The sequence below is a fragment of the Ictalurus furcatus genome, chromosome 1 (genome assembly GCF_023375685.1).
Source record: "Ictalurus furcatus strain D&B chromosome 1, Billie_1.0, whole genome shotgun sequence".
NCBI classification, from domain to species: domain Eukaryota; kingdom Metazoa; phylum Chordata; class Actinopteri; order Siluriformes; family Ictaluridae; genus Ictalurus; species Ictalurus furcatus.
Genome location: NC_071255.1, coordinates 36610167 through 36637492, shown reverse-complemented (window position 1 = coordinate 36637492; position 27326 = coordinate 36610167). Strand labels below are relative to the sequence as shown.

At 43.3% G+C, this 27326-nt stretch overlaps 1 protein-coding gene across 3 annotated transcripts in view; it reads right to left on the bottom strand.

Moving 5' to 3' along the window:
• col11a1a (collagen, type XI, alpha 1a) overlaps positions 1-27326 on the bottom strand; it is a 120953-nt gene that overhangs the window by 61840 nt on the left and 31787 nt on the right. For 2 of the 3 annotated variants that reach the window (XM_053619726.1, XM_053620139.1), the window contains 16 exons: positions 21945-22010; positions 20649-20690; positions 20305-20367; positions 16012-16086; positions 15144-15227; positions 13867-13923; positions 12902-12955; positions 12690-12743; positions 10711-10764; positions 10498-10551; positions 7704-7757; positions 7576-7620; positions 5608-5661; positions 5433-5477; positions 4458-4511; positions 3466-3510 (listed from right to left, as the gene is read on the bottom strand). In XM_053619726.1, the coding sequence (XP_053475701.1) occupies positions 3466-3510; positions 4458-4511; positions 5433-5477; positions 5608-5661; positions 7576-7620; positions 7704-7757; positions 10498-10551; positions 10711-10764; positions 12690-12743; positions 12902-12955; positions 13867-13923; positions 15144-15227; positions 16012-16086; positions 20305-20367; positions 20649-20690; positions 21945-22010 (900 nt within the window). Of the gene's footprint in view, positions 1-3465; positions 3511-4457; positions 4512-5432; positions 5478-5607; positions 5662-7575; positions 7621-7703; positions 7758-10497; positions 10552-10710; positions 10765-12689; positions 12744-12901; positions 12956-13866; positions 13924-15143; positions 15228-16011; positions 16087-20304; positions 20368-20648; positions 20691-21944; positions 22011-24509; positions 24810-27326 lie in introns of all 3 variants that reach the window. The other variant, XM_053618935.1, reaches the window with a different exon arrangement.

Here is a 27326-nt window from a genome sequence, read left to right as displayed (position 1 = left end):
TGTTGCTAGGTGGTTGCTATGGTATTCCAGGTGGTTTATAGGCTGTTGCTAGGTGGTTGCTAAGGTATTCCAGGTGGTTGCTAGGCTGTTGCCAGGTGGTTGCAATGGTATTCCAGGTGGTTTCTAGGCTGTTGCTAGGTGGTTGCTATGATATTCCAGGTGGTCACTAGGCTGTTGCTAGGTGGTTGCTGTGGTATTCCAGCTGGTTTCTAGGCTGTTGCTAGGTGGTTGCTATGGTATTCCAGGTGGTTGCTAGGCTGTTGCTAGGTTGTTGCTATGGTATTCCAGGTGGTTGCTAGGCTATTGCTAGGTGGCTGCTATGGTATTCCATTTGTTTTCTAGGGTGTTCCTATGTGGTTACTATGGTAAACCAGGTGGCTAAGGTGTAGCAATGTGGTTGCTATGGTATTTCAGGTGGTTATGGTTTCTAGGTTGTTGCTAGTTTATTTCATTTGGCTGCAAGACTGGTGCTAGGTGATTTAATTGATATTCCAAATGGTTGCTAGGGTGTTGCTAGTTTATTCCATTTGATTGCTAAGTGGTTTCTATGATATTCCAGGTGGTTGCTAGTGTGATGCTAGGTGGTTGCTATGACGTCCCAGTTGGTTGCTAGGGTGTTGCTAGGTAGTTAATATGATATTCCAGGTGGTTGCTAGCTAAGGTGTTGTTATGTGCTTGCTATGGTATTCCAAGTGGTTGCTAGGGTGTTGCTAGGCAGTTGCTGTAATATTCCATTTGGTTACTAGGGTGTCGCTAGGTGGTTGCTATGGGATTACAGGTGGTTGCTAGGGTGTTGCTAGGGGGTTGCCATGATATTCTATTTAATTGCTAGGGTGTTGCTAGGTGGTTGCTATGGTATTCCAGATGGTTGCTAGGATGTAGCTTGATTGCTATGGTATTCCAGGTGGTTTCTATGGAGTTGCTAGGGGATTTCTATGATATACCAGTTGGTTAATAGGGTGTAACTATGTGGTAGCTATGGTATTCCAGCTGATTGCTAGTGTAATGCTAGGTGGTTGCTATACTGTACTAGTTGGTTGCTAGGCTGTAGCTAGGTGGTTGCTATGATATTCTATGCGGTTGATTGGGTGTTGCTAGGGTGCTACTATGCAGTTGCTATGCTATTCCAGGCTAGGGGGTTACAACGTGGTTGCTATGGTAGTCCAGTTGATGGTAGGTTTTTGCTAGTTGGTTTCTATGATATTACACTTGGTTGTATGGTGTTGCTACGTGGTTGCTATTACATGGGGTTGTTGGATAATGTAAATGGAACAAAGTGGTGATGTAAATGGGATAGACTGACAATGTAAAGGGGACAGGGTAACGATGTGAAGGCGACAGGGTAAAGATGTAAAGGCGATAGACTGACAATATAAAGGGGACAGGGTGACATTGTAAAGGGAATACACTGACAATGTAAAGTGGAGAGGGTGATGATGTAAAGGGGATAGACTGATAATGTAAACGGGAAAGGGTGATGATGTAAAGATGTAAAGGGAACAGAGTGACAATAAAGATGTAAAGAGAACAGGGTGACGGTGTAAAGGGGACCGGTTGATGATGTAAAGGGGACAGGGTGACGATGTAAAGGGGACAGGTTGATGATGTAAAGGGGACAGGGTGACGATGTAAAGGAGACAGGTTGATGATGTAAAGGGGACAGGGTGACGATGTAAAGGGGACAGGTTGATGATGTAAAGGGGACAGGGTGACGATGTAAAGGAGACAGGTTGATGATGTAAAGGGGACAGGGTGACGATGTAAAGGGGACAGGTTGATGATGTAAAGGGGACAGGTTGATGATGTAAAGGGGACAGGGTGTCGATGTAAAGGGGACAGGTTGATGATGTAAAGGGGACAGGGTGTCGATGTAAAGGGGACAGTTTGACGATGTAAAGATGTAAAGGGTACAGGGTGATTATGTAAAGATGTAAAGGGGACAGGGTGATGATGTAAAGGGGAAAGGGTGGCGATGTAAAGGGGACAGGTTGATGATGTAAAGGGGAAAGGGTGGCGATGTAAAGGGGACAGGGTGATGATGTAAAGGGGAAAGGGTGGCGATGTAAAGGGAACAGGGTGACGATGTAAAGGGGACAGGTTGATGATGTAAAGGGGACAGGGTGCCGATGTAAAGGGGACAGTTTGACGATGTAAAGATGTAAAGGGTACAGGGTGATTATGTAAAGATGTAAAGGGGACAGGGTGATGATGTAAAGGGGAAAGGGTGGCGATGTAAAGGGGGCAGTGTGACGATGTAAAGATGTAAAGGGAATAGGGTGACGATTTAAAGAGGACAGGTTGATGATGTAAAGATGTAAAGGGAACAAGGTGATGATTTAAAGGGGACAGGGTGGCTATGTAAAGGGGGCAGTGTGATGATGTAAAGATGTAAAGGGAACAGGGTGATGATGTAAACATGCAAAGAGGTCAGGGTGATGATGTAAAGGGTACAGGGTAATGATGTAAAGGGGAAAGGGTGATGATGTAAAGGGAACAGGGTGATGATGTAAAGATGTAAAGGGAACAGGGTGGCGATGTAAAGATGTAAAGGGACAGGGTAATGATGTAAAGGGGAAAGGGTGATGATGTAAAGGGAACAGGGTGTTGATGTAAAGGGGACAGGGTGATGGTGTAAAGGGGACAGGGTGATGATGTAAAGGAGAAAGTATGACGATGTAAAGGGAACAGGGTGATGATGTAAAGGAGAAAGTATGACGATGTAAAGGGAACAGGGTGATGACGTAAAGGAGAAAGTATGACGATGTAAAGGGAACAGGGTGATGATGTAAAAATGTAAAGAGGACAGGGTGATGATGTAAAAGGGAAAGGGTAATGATGTAAAGGGGACAGGGTAACGATGTAAAGGGATAGGATGACAATGTAAAGGGAACAGGGTGATGATGTAAAGATGTAAAGAGGACAGGGTGATGATGTAAAGGGGGAAAGGGTGACGATGGAAAGATGGAAAGAGGACAGGTTAATGATGTAAAGGGGATGTGGTAATGATGTAGAGGGACAGGGTGATGATGTAAAGGGACAGGGTAATTATGTAAAGAGGACAGGGTGATGATGTAAAGATGTAAAGAGGACAGGGTAATGATGTAAAGAGGACAGGGTGATGATGTAAAGATGTAAAGAGGACAGGTTAATGATGTAAAGGGGATGGGGTAATGATGTAGAGGGACAGGGTAATAATGTAAAGAGGACAGGGTAATTATGTAAAGGCACAGGGTAATGATGTAAAGAAACAGGGTAATGATGTAAAGAGGACAGGGTGATGATGTAAAGATGTAAAGGGACAGGGTAATGATGTAAAGGGACAGGATAATTATGTAAAGAGGACAGGGTGATGATGTAAAGATGTAAAGAGGACAGGGTGATGATGTAAAGATGTAAAGAGGACAGGGTAATGATGTAAAGATGTAAAGAGGACAGGGTAATGATGTAATCAGCAGGACTACTTACTTTTTCTCCCGGTGGTCCAATTGGCCCTTGAGGTCCAGGCAGTCCCTGTAGGACAGAAAAAGAAGATGAACAGTCTGTGTGATGCGTGTGTGTGTGTGTGTGTGTGTGTGTGTGTGTGTGTGTGTGTGTGTGTGCGCGTGTGTGTGTGCGTGTGTGTGTGTGCATGGTATTTGAAACCTAATAATGCCCCCATTGTTTTCTTGTGAACTTAATGTGGGTCCGAAAAGTATGTATTCACAGTGAGTGTGTGTGCGCGTGTGTGTGTGTTCAGGCACATGTGTTTACAGTGTGTGTGTGTGTGTGTGTGTGTGTGTGTGTGAGAGAGAGAGAGAGAGAGAGAGAGAGAGAGAGAGAGAGGGTAATGTGAACCTGGCGCTGAATGAATGAGACGCTTTCACTTCCCTCACAGCAGGAACACTGAGACTCAGTTTAGTTTAGACTAAGCCCCGCCCACCGACAAACCCCAGCCGATTATAACCCTGATATATTTAACCATATGTGGAAGGTAATTAATCAACATTATTATTATTATTATTATTATTAACAATAATAATAATAATAATAACAATAATGATGATGTTTTTGTTATAAACATTTACTAAAAACAAAATATGCAAAATGACAAATCAAAGGACTGCTATATGCTTTAAAGTGGGACTTTTTTAAAAAAATCTACTGCAGATAAACAAACAAACAAATAAACAAAGATTACTTTGCTTCCCAGACAATAATAATAATAATAATAATAATAATAATAATAATAATAATAATAATAATGTTTTTCAGATTAATTGGGTTGGCATTTCAAATAATAATAACAAACAGCAAATACATGAAATTAATTAAGACCAAAACCCGTGAATTGGATAGAATTCCCTGACGAACTGTAGTAAAGGATCTATAAGTCTGTACACTATTATAATTACATCAATCATCTGAATGAAATATAGACAGGTTCCTCTCAGGGTAACGTGTGTTAAATGTGAACTCACCTGTGTTCCTGGAATTCCCTGCTGACCAGGAGGACCCGGTTCTCCTTGAGGTCCCTAAAAAAAGAGAAAGACCGGTGAAGGAGCTACACCTAAAAAGGATAATTGTTGATAGACAAAAAAAAACATTTTAGAACACAGAGCTAGCAGACCAATCTGTATCCGCTTGGATACCTCGCAAACCACGTTTCCTTTCATGCCCAGTTAGTGCTACATCGCTAAGTTTCTGACCAGAGGTAACCTTTGACCAAAACGTTCTGATCCACTGTTGCTCGTGGCGTTCAGCTTATTGAGCAAGTGGACTTAGTAAACACACTGTGCATCAATGAGTGCTGGGGCAGTGAAGCTAGCTAGCATGTTTCTGTGTCGTTAGGCTACGTGAGGTCATGTAAGCTTCACATGCCACGCTCCGTTTCTTTGCTAGCTCCCTAACAAAACTGTGCTAGTCAGACCGTATAAAAATCCTGATCTTTCACTCCTGAACAATGTCACAAATGACCTTTTTTGTCTCTCTTTATCTAATTTATTAGCATTAAATATAATCATTATGGTAACAGAACCCTTTTTTCACATTAGTGAATTATACTGTTAAGATGCAAAAGCAGTAATATGCTAATAAACTCAATGTGAACCGCCTGAACGGAATTTCAACAGAACAAAAATGTGAATCGATCACGTCGATGTTAAATAAACATAAAGAACTACACGCGTAAGGTTCATTTAAAAATACCACATATTTCCACATTCAAATTTGATCGCGCTAATACGCTAATAAACTCGCAACTCTGTGTAAATGAAAGAAATATAATTTGTAACGTGTATACGATTAAGAATTGTTCTTAAAGGGTTTCATTAGAGAAGTTAGAACACTCGTCACATAAAACATCGCGGTGAAAATCTTTTTAGTTAGTGAAACAAATCAAATTCAGCAAGCGAGGACCAAAAGTTTAGATAAATTCCGAATATCGAAAATCTTACCATGTTTCCTTTGGGACCGTGAGGACCATCCACACCAGCTACACCCTATGGAGAGCCACCATATCAGATTAGTCCATTGTTAAAAGCGCTATACAAGTTGAATTGAATTAGCACTGAGCTATCAAAAAAAGGGTGCTTGGCAAAATGTAAAAAAAAAAGAAAAAGGAATACTCACAGGCTGGCCAGGAGGACCTGGAGGACCTCGGGGACCGAGCAGACCTCGTGGACCCTGAGAGGCAAATCATGAAGAAGTTAGTTTACAATAACATACAATAACATTTTCTCGAACTATATCTCTCATTATAGAATACTAAAAACAGTGATGTACTGGCTAAAAGCAATATCGTTGTCATCAGTGGCACCTGTTTCGGTAATCTCAATAAAAAACAAAACAAAAAAACCCTCAAAAGTGTGCGTTCTGCCACCAAAGGTCTCACGTTCTAAGTCATTTAACACGTCTAGCTGTCTAGATGTTCGGATTTTGGTCTCAAACCCAAATATCTTCAGTGTAAAGCAAAACAATAGGATTTGCCGAGCTGTTCCAGTACTTTTGGAGGGGACCGTATATATGTTCGTGCGTTTTTGTGACCATTGGTGCAGATGGTAACGTTTCAAACGGAACTGGAGAGCGATGTCTATAGTAATAGGCGTGGTTACATGAGATAGCCAATCAGATCAGCTCCTCCCACTTGCTTTTGAAGTCAAGTCAAGTGGATTTTCATTGTCATTCCTCTCTATAGCGTGTATAAATTCTTCTGCATTCTTTTAAGGCAGTGGTGGACTGGGTGTGGATGAACCAAATACTGGAAACAAGCAGAACCGCAGAAGAACCGATTAACGTATGATCTCCAGATTTCCAGTCTTCTGCAGCAGATCCTCTGTGGCAGTTTATCCAATCATATGTATTTATGTAAATCAGAAGGTCGTGCGTGAGATAAAAAAAAACAGTCACGCACACACCTCCATTTCCAGGATAGTCGAAAGCGGTAACATGAAGATCTTCTACTGTACGAAACAAAACATAACCGCTTCAAATTGTCTTATGGACATAAACTAATCACTCAGGGTTAAGTATTAACAGATAACTGCTGTCACCGTTCCACCATCATTCCTGTTTTCACTTATCAATTCCTTGCCATACCACCAGAGGGCACCCTCAGTCATTTTTTTTTTATTATTTCTTCTTTTGCTGTCTGCCTCACGTCCTGAGTTTGTGCACACCTGTTTAGTGTTTTCCTGATTAGTTACCCTATTTACATTCTGTGTTTTTTCCCTCCTTGCTTGTGAAGCATTATATATATGCATAGGTCGGTATGGTTGCTGTTGTGTTGTAGTATACCATGAGTAATTTCTGTTTCCTTGCCTTGCATTGCCTTGCCTTGCCTTGCCTTGCCTTGCCGCGCATTGCCGCGATGGGAAGTTCGGATCATTTTACTGACTCAGATCTTTGAATCTTGTTCAGGAAAATGAACGAATCTTTTTCCAAATCATTTAGTTAATTTCAGCTGAATATAATTAAAATCTGTGTGTCCGTGTGTGTGTGCGTGTCCATGTCCAGAAATGAATCGCTCTCTGAGAACTCATTGTTCTCAAGTCATAGTAAAGATTCGTTCAAAATGAACGAATCATTCATGAACGACACATCACTACTGTCTTGCCTTGCCTCGCCTTAGTCTCGACCTTTGTTCCAGTTTTTGGTTCTTTTCCTGTATTTTGTTTGTGTTTTATTGTTTATCCCTGGATTTCATGATTTGTTTTTTCTTTGTTGTTGTTGTTGTTAATTATGTAATGCTTCATCTGATTTACAGCTTAGATTAAATTATTATTTAATCCATAGCAAGTAAGAACAGTTTAGTGTTTAGAATTTGAGGAAAAATAGCTTGGTGAGGTGAGTTATGAAATGCACTCTGTATGGGCGTGGCTAAATATTAGTGGGCGGGGTGCAGCAATAGGGGGTGTGACTTTTCAAATTAAATATAAAAAACAAACATATTAGCAATACACTGGTGATATAGCCCTAATTACATTCACACCTGTACTTTTACAGTATAAATGAAATATACTGCATGGCATCAGGAAGTTTAGGAAGGAAAACAGGAAGTTTTAACGTGTATATATAGCGTTAGGGAAAGTGCAAACTCACGCTCTCTCCAGCCAACCCTCGTGGCCCGATCTCTCCATCCTCTCCCTACAGAGACGAGACACGTGAGCGGTTTAATATTTCAGCCAAAGTACACGCTATGAAGTTACTCTGGGTCCGTAAACACTCACTCTGGGTCCGTCCTCTCCGGGAGCACCAGGGGGTCCAGAGGGACCGGAATCTCCCTGAGAACAAGGAGAGAAACACAGAGAATTAGAAGCAGAGAGAGAGAGATTTTAATTTGTTAGTAATGCATGTGTGTGAATCTTCCAGAACAGAGAGCCTCTACACTAACGCTCTAGCCGTTTGTGTCCTCGCTGATGTTTGCTCTGTTTCCTAGTCTCTGTATCGGTGAGTTTTCCTCATGACGCTAGTGTTTTCAGTGCCATTACCACAATGTAGGTGATCCATCACACTGACACGTCATTTATTACCGCTAACGGGCTCATAAATTATAATGAGATGTGAAAATATTTCATAATCAAACACACCCAAATGTTTATGACCCATTATTACTGCTCACACACACTACACCCTTGATCAGACACTGAAACTTTAAACCCCACCAACCCGTCACCAGAAAATCACATTCCTGATTTTCACTTCTGTAATGTAATACAATGCCAAATATTATTGATGTGACCGTGCAATATGGATTTATAAAAACGCATCACGTCGTGTTTCACAAAGAAATGTAAAAAAAAATTTACGATGTAAAATGAAGCACAATGTAATGCTGTTATGAGGTATATGGTATCATATAACAATGACATAGCAACAACATATAACAACATGGTGAAGCGTGCTGTAATGTTACATACCGTGTAACGTAACTATGACGATACATTCTTCTGACGTAATGGTGTTGGAATGTAAAATGGTGGAGCGTTATGTAACACACATGACATAACGCAACTGGTAGTATGATGCTTCAGAGTAACGGCAGCGTAATATCACGATGACGCAGTCTAATATAGGGTGTGACGTCATGACAACACAAAGCAACATACAGTAATTATCACACAATATAACATATGATGTGGTATGATGTAGCGATGACACTGTAAACTACGGTACAAGAAAATTAGTAGATAAGACATCATTTGTTAAATGTAATGAGGACACGACACTGCAGACAGTATGATGTAATGACACACAGTTTAACATGCTGTATGTGAGGTAATGAAGCCACCCCATAACATAAGCCACAGTGTGGCATACGGTACGAGGTAATGAAGCCACTATTTAACATGCGGTACGAGGTAATGACGCCACAACGTAACACGCGGTACGAGGTAATGAAGCCACAACGTGACATGTGGTATGAGGTAATGAAGCCACAATGTAACGTGCGGTACGAGGTAATGACGCTACAACGTAACATGTGGTACGAGGTAATGAAGCGACAACATACCATACGGTATGAGGTAATGAAACTATAATGTAACATGTGGTACGAGGTAATGACGCCACAACGTAACATGCGGTACGAGGTTATGAAGCCACAACATACCATACGGTACGAGGTAATGAAGCCACAATGTAACATGTCGTACGAAGTAATGAAGCCACAACGTAAGATACGGTACGAGGTAATAAAGCCACAACCTAACATACGCTATGAGGTAATGAAGCCACAACATACCATACGGTATGAGGTAATGAATCCACAACGTAACACGTGGTACGTGATAATTAAGCCACGACGTAACATACAGTACGGGGTAATGAAGCCATATCGTAACATACAGTACGGGGTAATGAAGCCATATCGTAACATGTGGTACATGGTAATGAAGCCATATTGTAACATGCGGTACGGGGTAATGAAGCCATATCGTAACATGCGGTACGGGGTAATGAAGCCATATCGTAACATGCGGTACGGGGTAATGAAGCCACAATGTAACATATAGTACAAGGTAATGGTGACACAATGTGTAACCTATGGTGCAAAGTAAGAATCACATAACGTAAGATACGGTATGACGTAATTATATCATAACGTGACACACGGTTTGCAGTAACGATGATGTCAGAGCGAGTACAGTGTAACAATAACATGATGAAACAGTGGTGAAACGACACTCTATTACGTAAAGTAAGATGTATTTAATGGTGATGAAATTGTAATGACGTAAAGCAAGTAAATTAGGCGTGTTTATTAGGTTCATTACTTATACTTATTCATAATGCACATTGCCTACTGCACCTACTACACCTCTCTCCTCACTCCTAAACCTCCTTATAAAGAACATTTCGTCTATGTTTAAGGTGTCTGAGTTGACCTTTCTGTTTACGCCAGGTGCTTTAAATCCTGTAAAGACGTTTTTGTCCATAATCCGATAAAAGCCTGAGCACAAAGCAGCACTGTTCAGCTTTGAAATGCCACTGGCTGCGTACACACTGCACTAGATGGTCTGAAACACTCAGCAAATCTTCATATTAAAACCCCTACACTTATGTTCCGACTGTAAGGTAGAAAGCATTAGACGAGAGATACTCTGAGTCTGGTCAACTGTACGTGTCGGTTAGTGTCCTTCTGTGTAGACGAACCCATAATTCCAGAGTTCTCTGTACTGTAAGTTAATAAGCATGGTGGACCAGACTAACCAGAAGTCAGTAAGGCAGGCATTCAGTGGTTAAAGATAGCTAGCTTATATAACGTGACCTCACAGCATATGCTGCTATATTATGTGCTTTCCACTGATTACCTAGCTCCTACAGCTAGCTTGCTAATTATGTGACGTGGAACAGAATAAAAAACAACTGCTAGTGTAACTTCTGTAAAGTCTCATGGATGTTATACAACATGGAATGTAACTATAAATGGATACAAAACATGACGTCTCGTTCTTGAATACACCCAGTGCTTGATTATTTTCCTATAACAGCACGACACACAGTGTTTTATTATGTACTCACCCTGTGCCCTTTCTCTCCTGGAAGACCTGGAAGGCCATCAAACCCTCTGTCACCCTACACACACACACACACACACACACACACACAGCAAAAATGTAAATTACTTCAACACTCTGACTTGAATATATATATATATATATATATATATATATATATATATATATATATATATAGGTATATTTGTTTCTTTTTGTAACTTATAGATGTTCTAACCTTAGATCCGGGTTCTCCAGGCATTCCACGAGCTCCATCGGCTCCAGCACGACCCTTTTTCACACACGCACACACACACACACACACACACCAGAGATACATTATTAGGATTCTACCTAATAACCTATTATTATTGTTATTATTATTATTATTATTATTATTATTCTCCTCATTTCCCTAAAGTGCCCAATAACTCAAGATCTGAATGCTAAAAAGTTTTGAAATTTGGTACATTGATACTACAGGCCATGAGTAACTCCCACAACACAAATGGCCCACTTGAGCCCATAGGTGGAGCTGCAGGCCAGGCCCAAATTTTACGTGATTTTGCCTCTGCCCCATAAGTCCAACATGTCTGAAAATTATTATGCATGCCTTATTTCTCATGGGGAACAACAAAAAAAAGCCTTCGGGACCCATAAAGTCTGCTATGATATATTTTCCAGTACATCCAAAACTACAAAAGTCTTCTCCTCATGAGCCGTAGGTCTGATTGACTTGAACTGTGGTGCATATGTGTGAGATACACGTCTTTCTATAGCGTGATAAGCAATAACGAATCAAATAAAAATTGGCCAAACTATTTACATATCAGTGAATTGAGAACTGTTGCACATATTTCTTGTGTCCATAAATCAATGGAACATTAATCTATGGACTTGATCTGTGCCACACACAAAGAGGACACTACAGTATGTTACCGTGTGCGATGGCAACCTCATATCTCCATAAACAATGACATTAAAAGGAATATTATCTTTGACAATAAGTTATATTGTGTTTAACAATATCTTTATCGTCCACTAGATGGAGCTGTTTGTCTCGGATCGAGTGAAAGTACACTTCATTCGGATTAATGTTATAGCAGCACAGAGTAAATCAAATTAATGTTATGGATAGCAGCAGGAATAAATTCATAATAATGTTAAAGTAGCGTTGTATCAGCATGAAATCATTCTCCAAAATTCTCACTGACTCCTGATTTTTCTCTACAATGATCATTTGTGGAAAAACCACAACAATGAACTTAAAATCTGATCCAAATGCGTTGAAATGTTGCATCTGTGGGACACATTTCTCTCTCATGTCAAATTTGAAATGAGGAATCTGACGTTGCTGCTTGCAGCTATACTTATTGTTGTTATTATTATTATTATTATTATCAGTAGTAGTAGTAGTAAATTTGAAATAATAAATCATTTCCTTTTTATTTTTATTTTGCATTATTTAGGTGTCACAAAATTCCTAATTAATGTTTCACTTTTGAGGTTTTCATTTTACTCGTAATTATTTACAGAAAAGCTCTGAAACAAAATATCATGGAAAGCCACTCGCTCCGCCCCTTCTCATTAATGATTTGTTTTTAAAATGAATAAATAAGTACATAAATAAAGGGAGATACACGTTTTACTGAAGTACAATTTACACTTGATTAGGACAATACAAATAGAAATAATCAGAGAGAATGAGAGAGGGAGAGAGAGAGAGAGAGACAGAGAGAGAGAGACAGAGAGACAGAGAGAGAGAGACAGAGAGAGAGAGACAGAGAGAGAGAGACAGAGAGACAGAGAGAGAGAACACTTTAGGAAAATCAACCTTCTTCAGGTTCTTATCACATATATAACTTTTACACGTGAGAGCAGTTCACTTATCTGAAGTGAAACATTACAAGTGAAACTGCTGTGGTTTTTGGATGAGAAAAAAAAGCGCTATATAAGTGCACCGTTTATGAAAATATACCACACATTTTATTTATTTTTTAAAACAAATACTGTACGTTTTGTGATTTCGTTAAATAAATAAACATATAAAAGGTGTTACTCGGGCTTTTATGACGAGCGTGTGATGAATTTGACTTGCGGTTTGAACGACGAAGGTAAACTGCTGTTAAAATTTGACTTGTAGAACAGATGTTGAACAACAGGACAGAGTTTCGTCTTCCTCATGTTTAAGCTGAAACGTTCTGAGGTCATGCTCACCCTCTTCCCTGGTGGTCCTACCGGTCCTGATGGTCCCTGCATCCCCCTGGGACCCTGTGAAGGACATCACGGTCAGAAACACGGCTGCCGAAATCTAACAAACGCACACGACAGCTCCTAAACGGCCCTTTCACCTTATTAGTTAGGGTCGTGTGTATATATATATATATATGTGTGTGTGTGTGTGTGTGTGTGTGTGTGTGGTGTCTCACCTGAGGACCCTGATCACCGGCCTCACCCTTCAGACCTGGAGCACCAGTAAGACCCTGAGAGAGAGTGAGAGAGAGTGAGATAGAGAAAATCAGTCACACCACAGTGTGTAATACAGTAACATAACCAGCAGAGGGCAGTCTGTCACTCAGCTTCAATTTCATCACCTTCGCCTGATGTGCTTTATTTCCTGACAGAGTATATTAGAGAAAGTCTGTATATTATATATATATATATATATATATATAGGATTCAGCACATTAAAGGCAAAGGAATTTAAATAAATAAATGTCTCAAAATGCTTAGTGGCTTAACCCTTGCAGTGAAGAAATATTATAACGGATTAAACAGTTTATTATTTTTATATTTCTCAGGCGTATTCTGTGTCATTAATCCGAGACGATCAGGACGTTTGTAAAATACATACAAATGTTTATTTTCTTCATAAAATCTTCTTATATACTTTGGCCAATGTTAGCGATTCCATCGAGAGAAAATCTGTGCATCTAGGAAATAAACAAATTGTTGATTTCGTAGCACATTTTCCAGAACATTCTCTCATGTGCCTCCACCACCGCACGTAGAAGATTATGAGACGTGATGTTAAGTGCACTGTTCGTTATGAATGAGGTAACGGAGGACTGTGATTGGCTGGAGTCTCTCTGATTGATTGACAGGAGGAGAGGAGGAAGGCCGTCCTTTGCATTCAGAGATATGGACAATTACAGACTCGTAGCGGAGATCTCACGACCTCCTGATGAAACCTCACTGACATCACAGCACACTTTTCTGATATGCGTATCTCTACAACACGCCGTCATTACTCACAGTAACAGCGGCTGATTGGCTGTTGTTAAATCCTTTTTTTGCCATCTTTTCCGCAATGTTCTCAGAAACGGATCTCTTCTGTTATATTATATAAAATATATTATAATGATGGAGAAGGGACGAGTGGCGAGGGACTCACCACAGGACCACTGCGTCCCGTTAGACCCATCGGACCGGGAGGACCTCGCATCGCCAGCTGAGGAGAGAGAGAGAAGGAGAGATAGAGGGAGGGGGGAGAAGGGGAGAGAGCGAAAGAGAGGGAGAGAGTGAGCCAGTGTGAGAGAGGGAGAGAGAGAAGGAGAGAGAAGGAAAGAGAGAGAGAGAGAGAGAGGAGAGAGAGAGAGATAGTGAGAGAGAGAGAGAGAGAGAGAGGGAGAGAGAGAGGAGAGAGAGAGATAGTGAGAGAGAGAGAGAGAGAGAGAGAGAGAGAGAATTAGTGAGAGAGAGAGGGAGGGAGAGAGAGAGAGAGGGAGGGAGGTAGAGAGAGAGAGAGAGAAGGAGAGAGAGAAGGAGAGAGAGAGAAGGAGAGAGAGAAGGAGAGAGAGAGAGAAGGAGAGAGAGAAGGAGAGAGAGAAGGAGAGAGAGAGAAGGAGAGAGAGAGAGAGAGAGAGGGAGGGAGAGAAGGGAGAAAGTTTATATGCATGTAATTTGTAATAAAAGTGTGGGTGTGTGTGTCTGTGTGTGTGTCTATATGTGTGTGGGTGTGTGCGTGTGTGTGTGTGTGTGTGTGTATGTGTCTGTGTGTGTGTGTATGTGTGTGTGTGTGTGTGTGTATGTGTGTGTGTGTGTGTATTTGTGTGTGTGTTAAAAATCATAATGTAGTCTAAAGAATCATTTATGAATCAGAATCAAAATCAAACTGAATCATGAATCAGTTGGCCAGATTTCTACTTTTTTCTTGTACAATAATAATAATAATAATAATAATAATAATAATAATTGAATTGATTTGAAATTGGATTGGAATGCACATCAAGCAGTATACATGTACATCTGTACATCATTCCAAATCATACACACAAAATCGTACCCGCGCACACAACGTTTTTTGTGTTCATCCAAATTGCAGATTAATTCAGCTGATGATTAGACTCACTGTGTTTTACTGTATATACTATATGTGTAAGTGTGTGTGTGTGTGTGTGTGTGTGTGTGTCTATAGGGTGTGACCTTAGCTATCTCTGACACCTGTTAACTCACCTGTGGGTCGTCAACCTCGCTGCTATTTTTACTGTTCAGCAAGTGGAATCCCAGACCTTCAAAACACCCCCATCAACCCTTAACCCCGCTCAAAACTACCCCCTTCCACCCAATCCGCCTAATCCGCCCACTCGCTTCTCAGCCGAAGGCCGTAAACTTTACGCACAGACGCCCTCCTCACTCAGCAGCAGCTGACACTTCAAAAAGTACACTTACCCTGGCCTGGGACAGAATGGCCTGAGCCTGAGCCTCCTGAGCCGAGACCACCGGACCTTTCTCACCATCGCCACCGAAACGGAACTACGACAGAGAAGTGAATACATGAATAGATAGACAGACAGACAGACAGATAGACAGAGAGACGGACAGATCGACAGATAGATAGATATACAGACAGACAATGAGAGAGACTGATAGATAGATAGATAGATCAAATAACAAATAAATAAACAAGCAAATAAATAAACAACTTTTTTAAATGCATGAGAATTATGTCAAAGTTAATTACTTATTATATCTTTAATAAATGCGTGTAAATGTACTCATTAAACTTTTATTGGACTATAATGATACAGTGACGCCCGAGTTTCTGCCCATTTTATACACGTTCATTAGATTATGAGTTTACTAGATCAATATAATAAATACACCAGAACCTAGAACAGCGTATTTATTAACACACATTACATTTTACTATATCTAGAAATCTAGCAACAATCTGGCAACTCAGGGACAATATATTGTTTTCCTTTCCCGTCACAGGAAGTTATTCATATGTATAAACATATTTTATCTCTTAGCCTCATGAGGTGTTCACACGGAGAAAACGTCACACATTAATCAGGAAATCAGGTTCTACCGTTCCAAACTGTCCCCCGGCGTTACGTTTAGAACGGCCGACGTTTACAACGACGTACGACGTACATCATCTCCACGGCTTCATCCTTAAGGATTTATTTTTTAGGCTGTTTTAAAACCTTCCTTTTATTTATTACTCACAGATACGCTAACGCTTGATTGGCTATTTCAGGTCATCACACGTAGCGTGAAAATGATATCAATGATGTATATGCTAATATTTTACCGGCAGCATCAGCATGGTACCGGGAGGACCTGGCATCCCGTCCGCTCCGGGGAGCCCGTGTCGACCTGCAGGACCCTGATGGAGAGTGAAAGGAAAGTCACCAGATCAGAGACATCACAAGGAGCAGACCCAGTACTCTGTAACACTTTCTATAAAGCTCAAGGATACGATCAACTACATACACATTCATAACATATAATAACATATTATACACAGTTATATATTATATTATATTCCATATACACCATTATATAAATTTACACTGTATTTATCGACATGCACTACACTTTATACATTATGAATTCTTAATATGATGCATTATAGCGTTTCACAACACGTTATAACATCAATATCAACCCATGTTTCATAGTGGAACACGTTTAATTACAGCACGCTGGCGCTTATACGCCAGAACAGGGTCAAATTCCTTATAAATGCATTATAACATGCTAGGAACGTATTCATGACGTGTTATAATCCATTGTTTAAACTAAGTTTTTTTTTTATTATTTAGTTTTTCTTTGGTTCTGGTGACAACGTGTTACGAACACAACTTGTAATGAATTAAAGCATCATAACCGCTGTTATAAAGTGTGACGCAAGCGTAACTTCATAAGTAATATGACTTATAAGATGTTAAGAATGGATACAGAGGTCATCAGGCCTTCATAGAAAGTGCTACTCTATCTAGAAGGATTCAAACTACTTTTAAAAATATTTAAAGCCGTAATAGACAGCGACTGGGACGAAGTATTCTGCTCCGCCTCCACCACCGTGCGGTACCACACACCTTTCTTTTAGCGCTTTATTGCAGTTCTACAGCTTTAGTTCTCTCAGTGTGGCTTCGTTTACACACATGGCTGATTTTTTCACTTCTCCCAGAGGTGTACTGCTGTAAATTGAAAGGCTCCACTGTTTCCCCTCCCTGCAGTTAAGCAGTGATTGTAAAATAAACAGAGGAAACAAGCTCTTCTGGCACATTATTAACTCACATCCTTCGGAAGAGGCCCAGAGGAGTCGGCCATCTTGAATCTACACCACGGCAGGCATTCGTACATGAAACACTGACAAGCCCAGATGCTGAGCTGGTGCTTTACTAGAATGTTCTCCCAAACAGCAACATGAGATACAAGATATATGATGGTGCGTGTTAATGTGTGATGATAATGATAACGAGTCTTTATGGGTCACGTATACATTACAGCACGGTCAAATTCTTTTCTTCACATACCCCAGCATGTCAGGAAGTTGGGGTCAGAGTGCAGGGTTCCTGTACATGATACAGCGCCCCCTGGAGCAGAGAGGGTTAAGGGCCTTGCTCAAGGGCCCAACAGTGGCAGCTGGGCAGTGCTGGGGCTCGAATCCCCGACCTTCTGATCAGTAACCCAGAGCCTTAACCGTCAAGCCACCACAGGTGTGTGTTGGTGTGTGATGCTGAGTGTCGGTGCTTGATGGTGTGTGATGGTGCGTGATGGTGAGTGTTGTTGCATGATGGTGCGCTACGTGATGGTGAGTGTTGGTGTGTGATGGTGTTTGATGGCAAGTGTTGGTGAGTGTTGGTGCATGATGGTGTGTGATGGTGTGTGATGGTGAGTGTTGTTGCATGATGGTGCGCTACGTGATGGTGAGTGTTGGTGTGTGATGGTGTTTGATGGCAAGTGTTGGTGAGTGTTGGTGCATGATGGTGTGTGATGGTGTGTGATGGTGTTTGATGGTGTGTGATGGTGAGTGTTGGTGTGTGATGGTGTGTGATGGTGACTGTTGGCGTGTGATGGTGTGTGATGGTGTGTGATGGTGTTTGTTGGTGTTTGATGGTGAGTGATGGTGTGTGATGGTGTGTGATGGTGAGTGTTGGTATGTGATGGTGTGTGATGGTGTGTGATGGTGAGTGTTGGCGTGTGATGGCGTGTGATGGCGAGTGTTGGTATGTGATGGTGTGTGATGGTGTGTGATGGTGAGTGTTGGTGTGTGATGGTGTGTGATGGTGAGTGTTGGCGTGTGATGGCGTGTGTTGGCGTGTGATGGCGTGTGATGATGTGTGATGGTGTTTGTTGGTGTTTGATGGTGTGTGATGGTGAGTGTTGGTATGTGATGGTGTGTGATAATGTTTGTTGGTGTTTGATGGTGAGTGATGGTGTGTGATGGTGAGTGTTGGTGTGTGATGGTGTGTGATGGTGTTTGTTGGTGTTTGATGGTGAGTGATGGTGAGTGATGGTGTGTGATGGTGTGTGATGGTGAGTGTTGGTATGTGATGGTGTGTGATGGTGTGTGATGGTGAGTGTTGGTATGTGATGGTGTGTGATGGTATGTGATGGTGTGTGTGGTGTTTGTTGGTGTTTGATGGTGAGTGATGGTGTGTGATGGTGAGTGTTGGTGTGTGATGGTGTGTGATGGTCTTTGATGGTGAGTGATGGTCTGTGATGGTGTGTGATGGTGAGTGTTGGTGTGTGATGGTGAGTGATGGTGTGTGATGGTGTGTGATGGTGAGTGTTGGTATGTGATGGTCTTTGATGGTGAGTGATGGTGTGTGATGGTGAGTGATGGTGTGTGATGGTGTGTGATGGTGTGTGATGGTGAGTGTTGGTATGTGATGGTGTGTGATGGTGTGTGATGGTGAGTGTTGGTATGTGATGGTGTGTGATGGTGTGTGATGGTCTTTGATGGTGAGTGATGGTGTGTGATGGTGAGTGATGGTGAGTGATGGTGTGTGATGGTGTGTGATGGTGAGTGTTGGTATGTGATGGTCTTTGATGGTGAGTGATGGTGTGTGATGGTGAGTGATGGTGTGTGATGGTGAGTGTTGGCGTGTGATGGTGTGTGATGGTGTGTTGGTATGTGATGGTGTGTGATGGTGTGTGATGGTGAGTGTTGGTATGTGATGGTGTGTGATGGTGTGTGATGGTGAGTGTTGGTATGTGATGGTGTGTGATGGTGTGTGATGGTGTGTTGGTATGTGATGGTGTGTGATGGTGAGTGTTGGTATGTGATGGTGTGTGATGGTGTGTGATGGTGAGTGTTGGTATGTGATGGTGTGTGATGGTGAGTGTCGGTATGTGATGGTGTTTGATGGTGTGTGATGGTGAGTGATGGTATGTGATGGTGTGTGATGGTGAGTGTTGGAATGTGATGGTGTGTGATGGTGTGTGATGGTGAGTGTTGGTATGTGATGGTGTGTGATGGCGTGTGATGGTGAGTGTTGGTGTGTGATGGTGTGTGATGGTGTGTGATGGTGAGTGATGGTGTGTGATGGTGAGTGTTGGTATGTGATGGTGTGTGATGGTGTGTGATGGTGAATGATGGTGAGTGTTGGTATGTGATGGTGTGTGATGGTGTGTGATGGTGAGTGATGGTATGTGATGGTGTGTGATGGTGAGTGTTGGTGTGTGATGGTGTGTGATGGTGAGTGTTGGTGTGTGATGGTGTGTGATGGTATGTGATGGTGTGTGATGGTGTTTGTTGGTGTTTGATGGTGATGGTGTGTGATGGTGTGTGATGGTGAGTGTTGGTGTGTGATGGTGTGTGATGGTGTATGATGGTGTTTGTTGGTGTGTGATGGTGTGTGATGGTGTGTGATGGTGAGTGTTGGAATGTGATGGTGTGTGATGGTGTGTGATGGTGTGTGATGGTGTTTGTTGGTGTGTGATGGTGTGTGATGGTGTGTGATGGTGAGTGTCGGTATGTGATGGTGTGTGATGGTGTGTGATGGTGAATGGCTCTGTGAAGAACTTTCTGGTAGCTGTGTAACCATTGATCGTGCATGCACTGTTCATTTAGAGCTGAGTAGCAAAGCCAACAGCCCAAAGCCAGCAGCAGTGCTCTATCCAGAGTGAGAAAGCTCCCGGCAGAATCTACTGCGATGATCAATTTCACACTGACATGCTAATTTAATCATTCCATTTCCCTGTGGCGAAATTATTTTGACGCAATTATTTTGGAATAATCCGAGTGTTTTGACAAATATTTAATTACAAAGCCCTCTCGCTGACCAAAACAAAGCCAAAAACCACCAAAAAAAGAGATTACTCAATATTTACACCGCCTCTGTCTGCCATTTTTGTGACCCAGCAACAAAAACACAATCATGTCCTCTGTCTATTTCCTGTCATTTACTCAAAAAGTTTCAAAAATCAACAAATAACATATTCACATGAAAAGACAACAAACTCTTAAGAGTCCCTGGATGCATGCCCAGAAAATAACCCCCCTCCGTGCATCAAGCATTCAGCATTCCAAAGGTCAGAGGTTGTTTCCATGTGAACCTCAGACTGGACGGCGACAGGAATAAACACTCACCCTGTCACCAGGATCTCCGGCTGGTCCAGGGGGGCCTTGTAGACCAGGGGATCCTGGAAGACCCTAAAATATTCAGAGTAAAGTCAGACATTTTAAAGTGTTGTTTATTGGAAGTGTGTGTAGATTGGCTCGATGAAAATGTTAGTTTGAAGGAATGTGTCTGTAATACTAATAATTCAAATGAAAACATTCTGCGCGAGTGTGTGTGTGTGTGTGTGTGTGTGTGTGTGTGTATACACTAGGTTGCCAGTTTATTATCTATAACCCTTAGGTGACTGAATAGCTGGTGACACAGTTTAAATCTTTATAAACAAGACACAATATTCAGGATGCAAGTTACTTACAACAGGACCAGGTGGACCTGGAGGGCCCTCTACCAGCATCCCCTAAAAAAAATAAATAAATAAATAAATAAATAACAAATGCAGTTACACATAAGAAATCGAGCCATTCTTCTGATATCTCATATCAAATTACTGGATTTTTTCCCCCCGAATACTGTGTTTATACCTGCTCTAGTTTCTGTTACCACTGATCTGGGGTCACTCTTCTACGTCCTGTTAGGATTAATTAACAGTGTGGTGATTGACAGGATCCCCGCTGATGTCATCCGTATTAAAGTTACGTCCGCGACACCAGGGCGAAGTGACACAAATCCGATTTCTGCCTCAATGTGCCTGGATAGTGTGGACTCAAAAACCTTTTCAAATCACACCTGAGTGACTTTTGTATGTTATCCCACGTGACACGAAGGAGAACAGAATATCCAGGGTCGTCAGCGAAGGACAGCGACAGAACCAGGCTTGACTTTAATCCGGGGAAGGATGGGAAAATCGGCGACTTGAGATTTGGGAAAACGGAATGGGAGGACGCTAAGCGAAACCGAATCGAAGGGAATTTCTGGTTATGAATGAGAATGTGAAGAACTATCATGATAGATCGATCTGATCTAAGCAAGAATTTGGATTTGTGCAACTAAGGTTGCCATGATAACGTCGACAAATCGACCGTCGTCCATTTGGCTACGTTGTGTCGGCCATGTTTATCTAACGCATCGATGCGTCCCGATCATATTCAATAAGCGATGAAGATAATCCTCTTGTATAACGCTAGACACTAGCTACCTGTGATGAATATTTAATACCATCATTAGCTAGCTTATTTTTTCCTTTGTTCAGCTAAAGTGCTTCAACTTCAACTTCAGCCTCTTATTGTGACACTTGCTAGTTGTATATAAATAAATGATTATTTTGGGCGGCTGTGGATCAGGTGGTAGAGCGGGTCGTCCACTAATCGTAGGGTCGGAGGTTCGATTCCCGGCCCACGTGACTCCACATACCGAAGTGTCCTTGGGCGAGACACTGAACCCCAAGTTGCTCACGATGGCAAGTTAGCGCCTTGCATGCTTCCGGCAGCTCCGCTACCGTTGGTGTCTGAGTGTGTGAATGAGAATGGGTGAATGACACCCAGTGCTTTGTAGGTTAAAAAAGTGCAGACCATTTACCATCACGTTCCTGATTAATCCAGCACAAGCACGATGTCTGCATGACTTTCACACAAACATCACCGCCTCCAGCTAAATGCATGAACTTCCTTCCAAGAACTGCTCGTGAGTGCTCCTGTATGTGGCTCTGACTTACCGGCTCAATCACGGCTGGTTCTCCTTTCTCTCCTTTCTGCCCCAGAAACCCGGTACCGCCTCCAACCTGAGGACACAGACCAGGTCAGAGGTCAACATCAGAGCACGTGCAGTCATAAGCGGAGGACCGAGCTATAGGTGGAGAGATTCAGCTGCATGCACGTGCAAGAAGAAAACGATACAGATGGATTTTACAGCCAATTTCTCCGTACACCAAGACGCCGCTAATTTTTTGTCGGGGAAAAACAATGTAAGAGAAGTCTTGTGTAAGAGATGCTTTAGAGACAAAGGTCAAAGGTCAAGCCAGGTTAGTGTAAGACACACAAACCGAGTGTCTTTTGTTTGGAGTGAAAGGACAGACTGCATCTTGACTATACACTACAGCAAGCATACTAACAAGTGTCCGTTACTTTACAGCATGTGCTATGCGGTGTATAGCGTATACTAGAGTCATTCTAATGCATACTACGACCGCAGTGGATGTGCGTACTAAATGCCGAAGCGTGAAGAGGAACAGGAGATGTAACACGACGTCAAGTGCACAACGAGGACCGCGAAGAAGTGCACTTGGGCTGAGATTAAAGCTCTCTGTGTAGCGTTTACGTCCTCTAAGAGCGAGAACGGAGAAGGATTAAGGTGAGAATACGACACGAACGATGTGAAAGTCCACTCGTCAACTAGCGAGCGCTGTTTATATCGGAAATGAGCCGGTGAGCGTTGTCATTTATTAATATTAATATATCATTGATATGTCCTGTACAGTGTTCTGATTGGCTGAACGCAGCAGATGCAGGAACTCGTTACACACAGAAGAGTGTGCACGTTTTAAAAACCTATGCAATCTTTAAGCTTTTTGCTACACTAGACGATCAAAAGTTAGTGCGCCCCTAACCATCACGATAACGCGTGCGTGTCGAACATCTCGTTCCAGAATGTATTCCACCTTTCCGTTATAACGAGCTCCACTCTTCTGGGAAGGCTTCCCTGTAGATTTTAGGGCGTGGTTTTGGGTGGATTTGTGTTCATTCGGCTACAAGAGCTTTAGAGAGATCAGGGGATTGGCTTAAGAAATTAAAAATTCTTCTTCCTTATAGAAGTCGTTCTGAAATTGTTCTGAGAGGTTAAGGTTCTAGTCTATGAATGAAAAAGTCCTTAATAGTAAATCGAGGGGCGCGTGTATGACTGCTGACCCTGCGCTCTGATCCCAGCTTCCTAACATGTTGGGATATGTGAAGAATTTCACTCTACTGTACTGTTTGTTCATGAATATCGTAATGAATATCGGTTGTGGATCAGGTGGTAGAGCGGGTTGTCCACTAATCGTAGGGTCGGAGGTTCGATTCCCGGCCCACGTGACTCCACATACCGAAGTGTCCTTGGGCGAGAACCATAAGTTGCTCCCGATGGCAAGTTAGCGCCTTGCATGGCAGCTCTGCTACCACTGGTGTGTGAGTGTGTGTGTGAATGAGACACAGTGTATATAATATTCTAAGATATTAATATAATGTAAGAAGTTCTCGCTAGTGGACTCAGACTTTAAGTGTATGTGCAAGTTTATTGCAAAGTGGTGGGAGATTGGGGGGTTAAATCGTGTGTGTGTGTGTGTGTGTGTGTGTGTGGAGAAGAGCAGGGCATGTTTGAACACACAGCTGGCTCTCTAGAATGAGGTAATTACTATGCCTGAAGGGGCTGAAGGGGCAGATAGAGAGATAGAGTCCTGACAGACGGCTGGGTCCGACCTCAGCCAGAGGAGCAGAGTGTGGAGAGTAGTGTGTGTGTGTGTGTGTGTGTGTGTGTGTGTGTGTGTAGATCTAGGAATGCACGTCTATCAGCCCTCTTATCGGATCTTTATTTATTGGTGATCTTACCTTTTTAAAGAGAGTCCAGGTGGAAATAATGAAATAAACAATGCACCTTCTGTCCCAGTTATCCGCCATGACATGTTTTTTTAGCGACTGATATTGTTTTCATTTCTACGGAGGTAGTGTCGCTAACAGGAAATGGAAGCGTATAGCTACCAGTTCGGCATGTCTGTGACAGACTGTTATCTATAAACATGGACAAAAGGGTGTCGCAGAGCTGAAAGCGCCAGCACCGGAGCACCGTTTTGAATAAATTACTTATGACAGTTTGGTGTCATTCAGACTCAGGTAGGGGGCGTGGCACAAAGTGCGAAGGCGGAGACTGTTTTCGGATGATAACGTGGTTCCGAACGGAGCCAGGTGATTTAGTGATGCATTTTGCAAGAAGCTAAACTGGTAGCTATAAGCGTCCCTTATTTCTTATTTCTTATTTCTTGCTACAGTCGCCTTGTAGCCTCAGACAACAAACAACATTGTGCACATGTAATTTTCTATACTGTATGTGTTACAGGTCATGCTAGAAAGGCTGCCGAATGCTAAATTACATTGAATTTGCAGCATTAAACTCATCCAGACTTACATTAACATGACAGCGATGGATTCGTCATGCCAAGCGTCTTGTTAGAATCGCACCAAGCAATGTGAACACACACACACACATACACACACACACACTACGTTTGATCACACGTCGTGATACTTACGTCTGATTTGACTTGCGTTTCTTCTGTGCCGGTTTCAGCAGGCACGGCAGGCCCAAACTCGTCCTCGTAATTGGGTACAGGGTTTGGGCCCGCGTTGCCAAACTCATCATATTCGCCAAAGTCATAGTGAGATTTGTCAAGCTCGCCCACATCGTACTCCTTAAGGTCGTACTCCTTAAAGTCGTACGCGTCCGCTCCTGCTGTGGCGCTGGGCTCGTTGTGCTCGGGGGCGATTGTGGGGTCCACAGCAGCGTGGGGCAGCTCGGTGTCTGAATTACCCACAATCCCCTCTTCCACAGCCTTATTATTGCCAAGCATTGCAGTAGCAGGGGAGAAAGAGAGGGTGAGGGGAGGAGGTAAGAGGAGGGAAAAGGGGCAGAAGGGGAAAAGAGGAAACAGGAAGTAAAATTAAGGGAGTAAAAAGAAGGGAAAGGATGGGCAGTGAAGAGGAAGAAAAGGGCAAAGGCAGGTTATGTGAAGGAGTGGAAAAGAGGAAGGATTGGTGTGGAAAAGAGAGAAAGAGAGGAAAGGAAAGAGGAGGAGAAGGTAAAAGAGAGGAGGAAAGAGGAAGTGGAGAAATGAAGAGAGAGGAGGCACAAAAAGGGAGAAGGGAGGTGAGTGATGGAAAGAGGAGGTGAAGGAATGGGAGGAAAGAGGAGGTGAAGGAATGGGAGGAAAGAGGAGGTGAGGGAACGTGAGGAAAATGGAGGTGAGGGAATGGGAGGGAAGAAGAGGTGAGTGAACATGAGGAAAGTGGAGATGAGGGAACAGGAAGGAAAGAGGAGGTGAAGGAATGGGAGGAAAGAGGACGTGAGGGAACGGGAGGGAAAAGGAGGTGAGTGAACGTGAGGAAAGAGGAGGTGAGGGAACGGGAGGAAAGAGGAGGTGTAGGAATGGGTAGAAAGAGGAGGTGAGGGAACGGGAGTAACGAGGAGGTGAGGGAACGTGAGGAAAGAGGAGATGAGGGAATGGGAGGAAAGAGGAGGTGAGTGAACGTGAGGAAAGAGGAGGTGAGGGAACGTGAGGAAAGAGGAGATGAGGGAATGGGAGGAAAGAGGAGGTGAGTGAACGTGAGGAAAGAGGAGGTGAGTGAACGTGAGGAAAGAGGAGGTGAGTGAACGTGAGGAAAGAGGAGGTGTAGGAACGGGAGGAAAGAGGAGGTGAGTGAACGTGAGGAAAGAGGAGGTGAGGGAACGTGAGGAAAGAGGAGGTGTAGGAACGGGAGGAAAGAGGAGGTGAGTGAACGGGAGGAAAGAGGAGGTGAGTGAACGGGAGGAAAGAGGAGGTGAGTGAACGTGAGGAAAGAGGAGGTGAGTGAACGTGAGGAAAGAGGAGGTGAAGGAACGTGAGGAAAGAGGAGGTGTAGGAACGGGAGGAAAGAGGAGGTGAGTGAACATGAGGAAAGAGGAGGTGAGGAAACGTGAGGAAAGAGGAGGTGTAGGAACGGGAGGAAAGAGGAGGTGAGGGAACGGGAGGAAAGAGGAGGTGAGTGAACGTGAGGAAAGAGGAGGTGAGTGAACGTGAGGAAAGAGGAGGTGAAGGAACGTGAGGAAAGAGGAGGTGAGTGAACGTGAGGAAAGAGGAGGTGAGTGAACATGAGGAAAGAGGAGGTGAGGGAACGGGAGGAAAGAGGAGGTGAGTGAACGTGAGGAAAGAGGAGGTGAGTGAACGTGAGGAAAGAGGAGGTGAAGGAACGTGAGGAAAGAGGAGGTGAGTGAACGTGAGGAAAGAGGAGGTGAGTGAACGGGAGGAAAGAGGAGGTGAGTGAACGTGAGGAAAGAGGAGGTGTAGGAACGTGAGGAAAGAGGAGGTGTAGGAACGTGAGGAAAGAGGAGGTGAGTGAACGTGAGGAAAGAGGAGGTGAGTGAACGGGAGGAAAGAGGAGGTGAGTGAACGTGAGGAAAGAGGAGGTGTAGGAACGTGAGGAAAGAGGAGGTGAGTGAACGTGAGGAAAGAGGAGGTGAGTGAACGGGAGGAAAGAGGAGGTGTAGGAACGTGAGGAAAGAGGAGGTGAGGGAACGGGAGGAAAGAGGAGGTGTAGGAACGGGAGGAAAGAGGAGGTGAGTGAACGTGAGGAAAGAGGAGGTGTAGGAACGGGAGGAAAGAGGAGGTGAGGGAACGGGAGGAAAGAGGAGGTGAGGGAACGGGAGGAAAGAGGAGGTGAGTGAACGGGAGGAAAGAGGAGGTGAGGGAACGGGAGGAAAGAGGAGGTGAGTGAACGGGAGGAAAGAGGAGGTGAGTGAACGTGAGGAAAGAGGAGGTGTAGGAACGGGAGGAAAGAGGAGGTGAGTGAACGTGAGGAAAGAGGAGGTGAGGGAACGGGAGGAAAGAGGAGGTGAGTGAACGTGAGGAAAGAGGAGGTGAGGGAACGGGAGGAAAGAGGAGGTGAGGGAACGGGAGGAAAGAGGAGGTGAGTGAACGTGAGGAAAGAGGAGGTGAAGGAATGGGAGGAAAAAGGAGGTGAGGGAACGGGAGGAAAGAGGAGGTGAGTGAACGTGAGGAAAGAGGAGGTGAAGGAATGGGAGGAAAAAGGAGGTGAGGGAACGGGAGGAAAGAGGAGGTGAGGGAACGGGAGGAAAGAGGAGGTGAGGGAAAGGGAGGAAAGAGGAGGTGAGGGAACGGGAGGAAAGAGGAGGTGTAGGAACGGGAGGAAAGAGGAGGTGAGTGAACGTGAGGAAAGAGGAGGTGAGGGAACGGGAGGAAAGAGGAGGTGAGGGAACGGGAGGAAAGAGGAGGTGAGGGAAAGGGAGGAAAGAGGAGGTGAGTGAACGTGAGGAAAGAGGAGGTGTAGGAATGGGAGGAAAGAGGAGGTGAGGG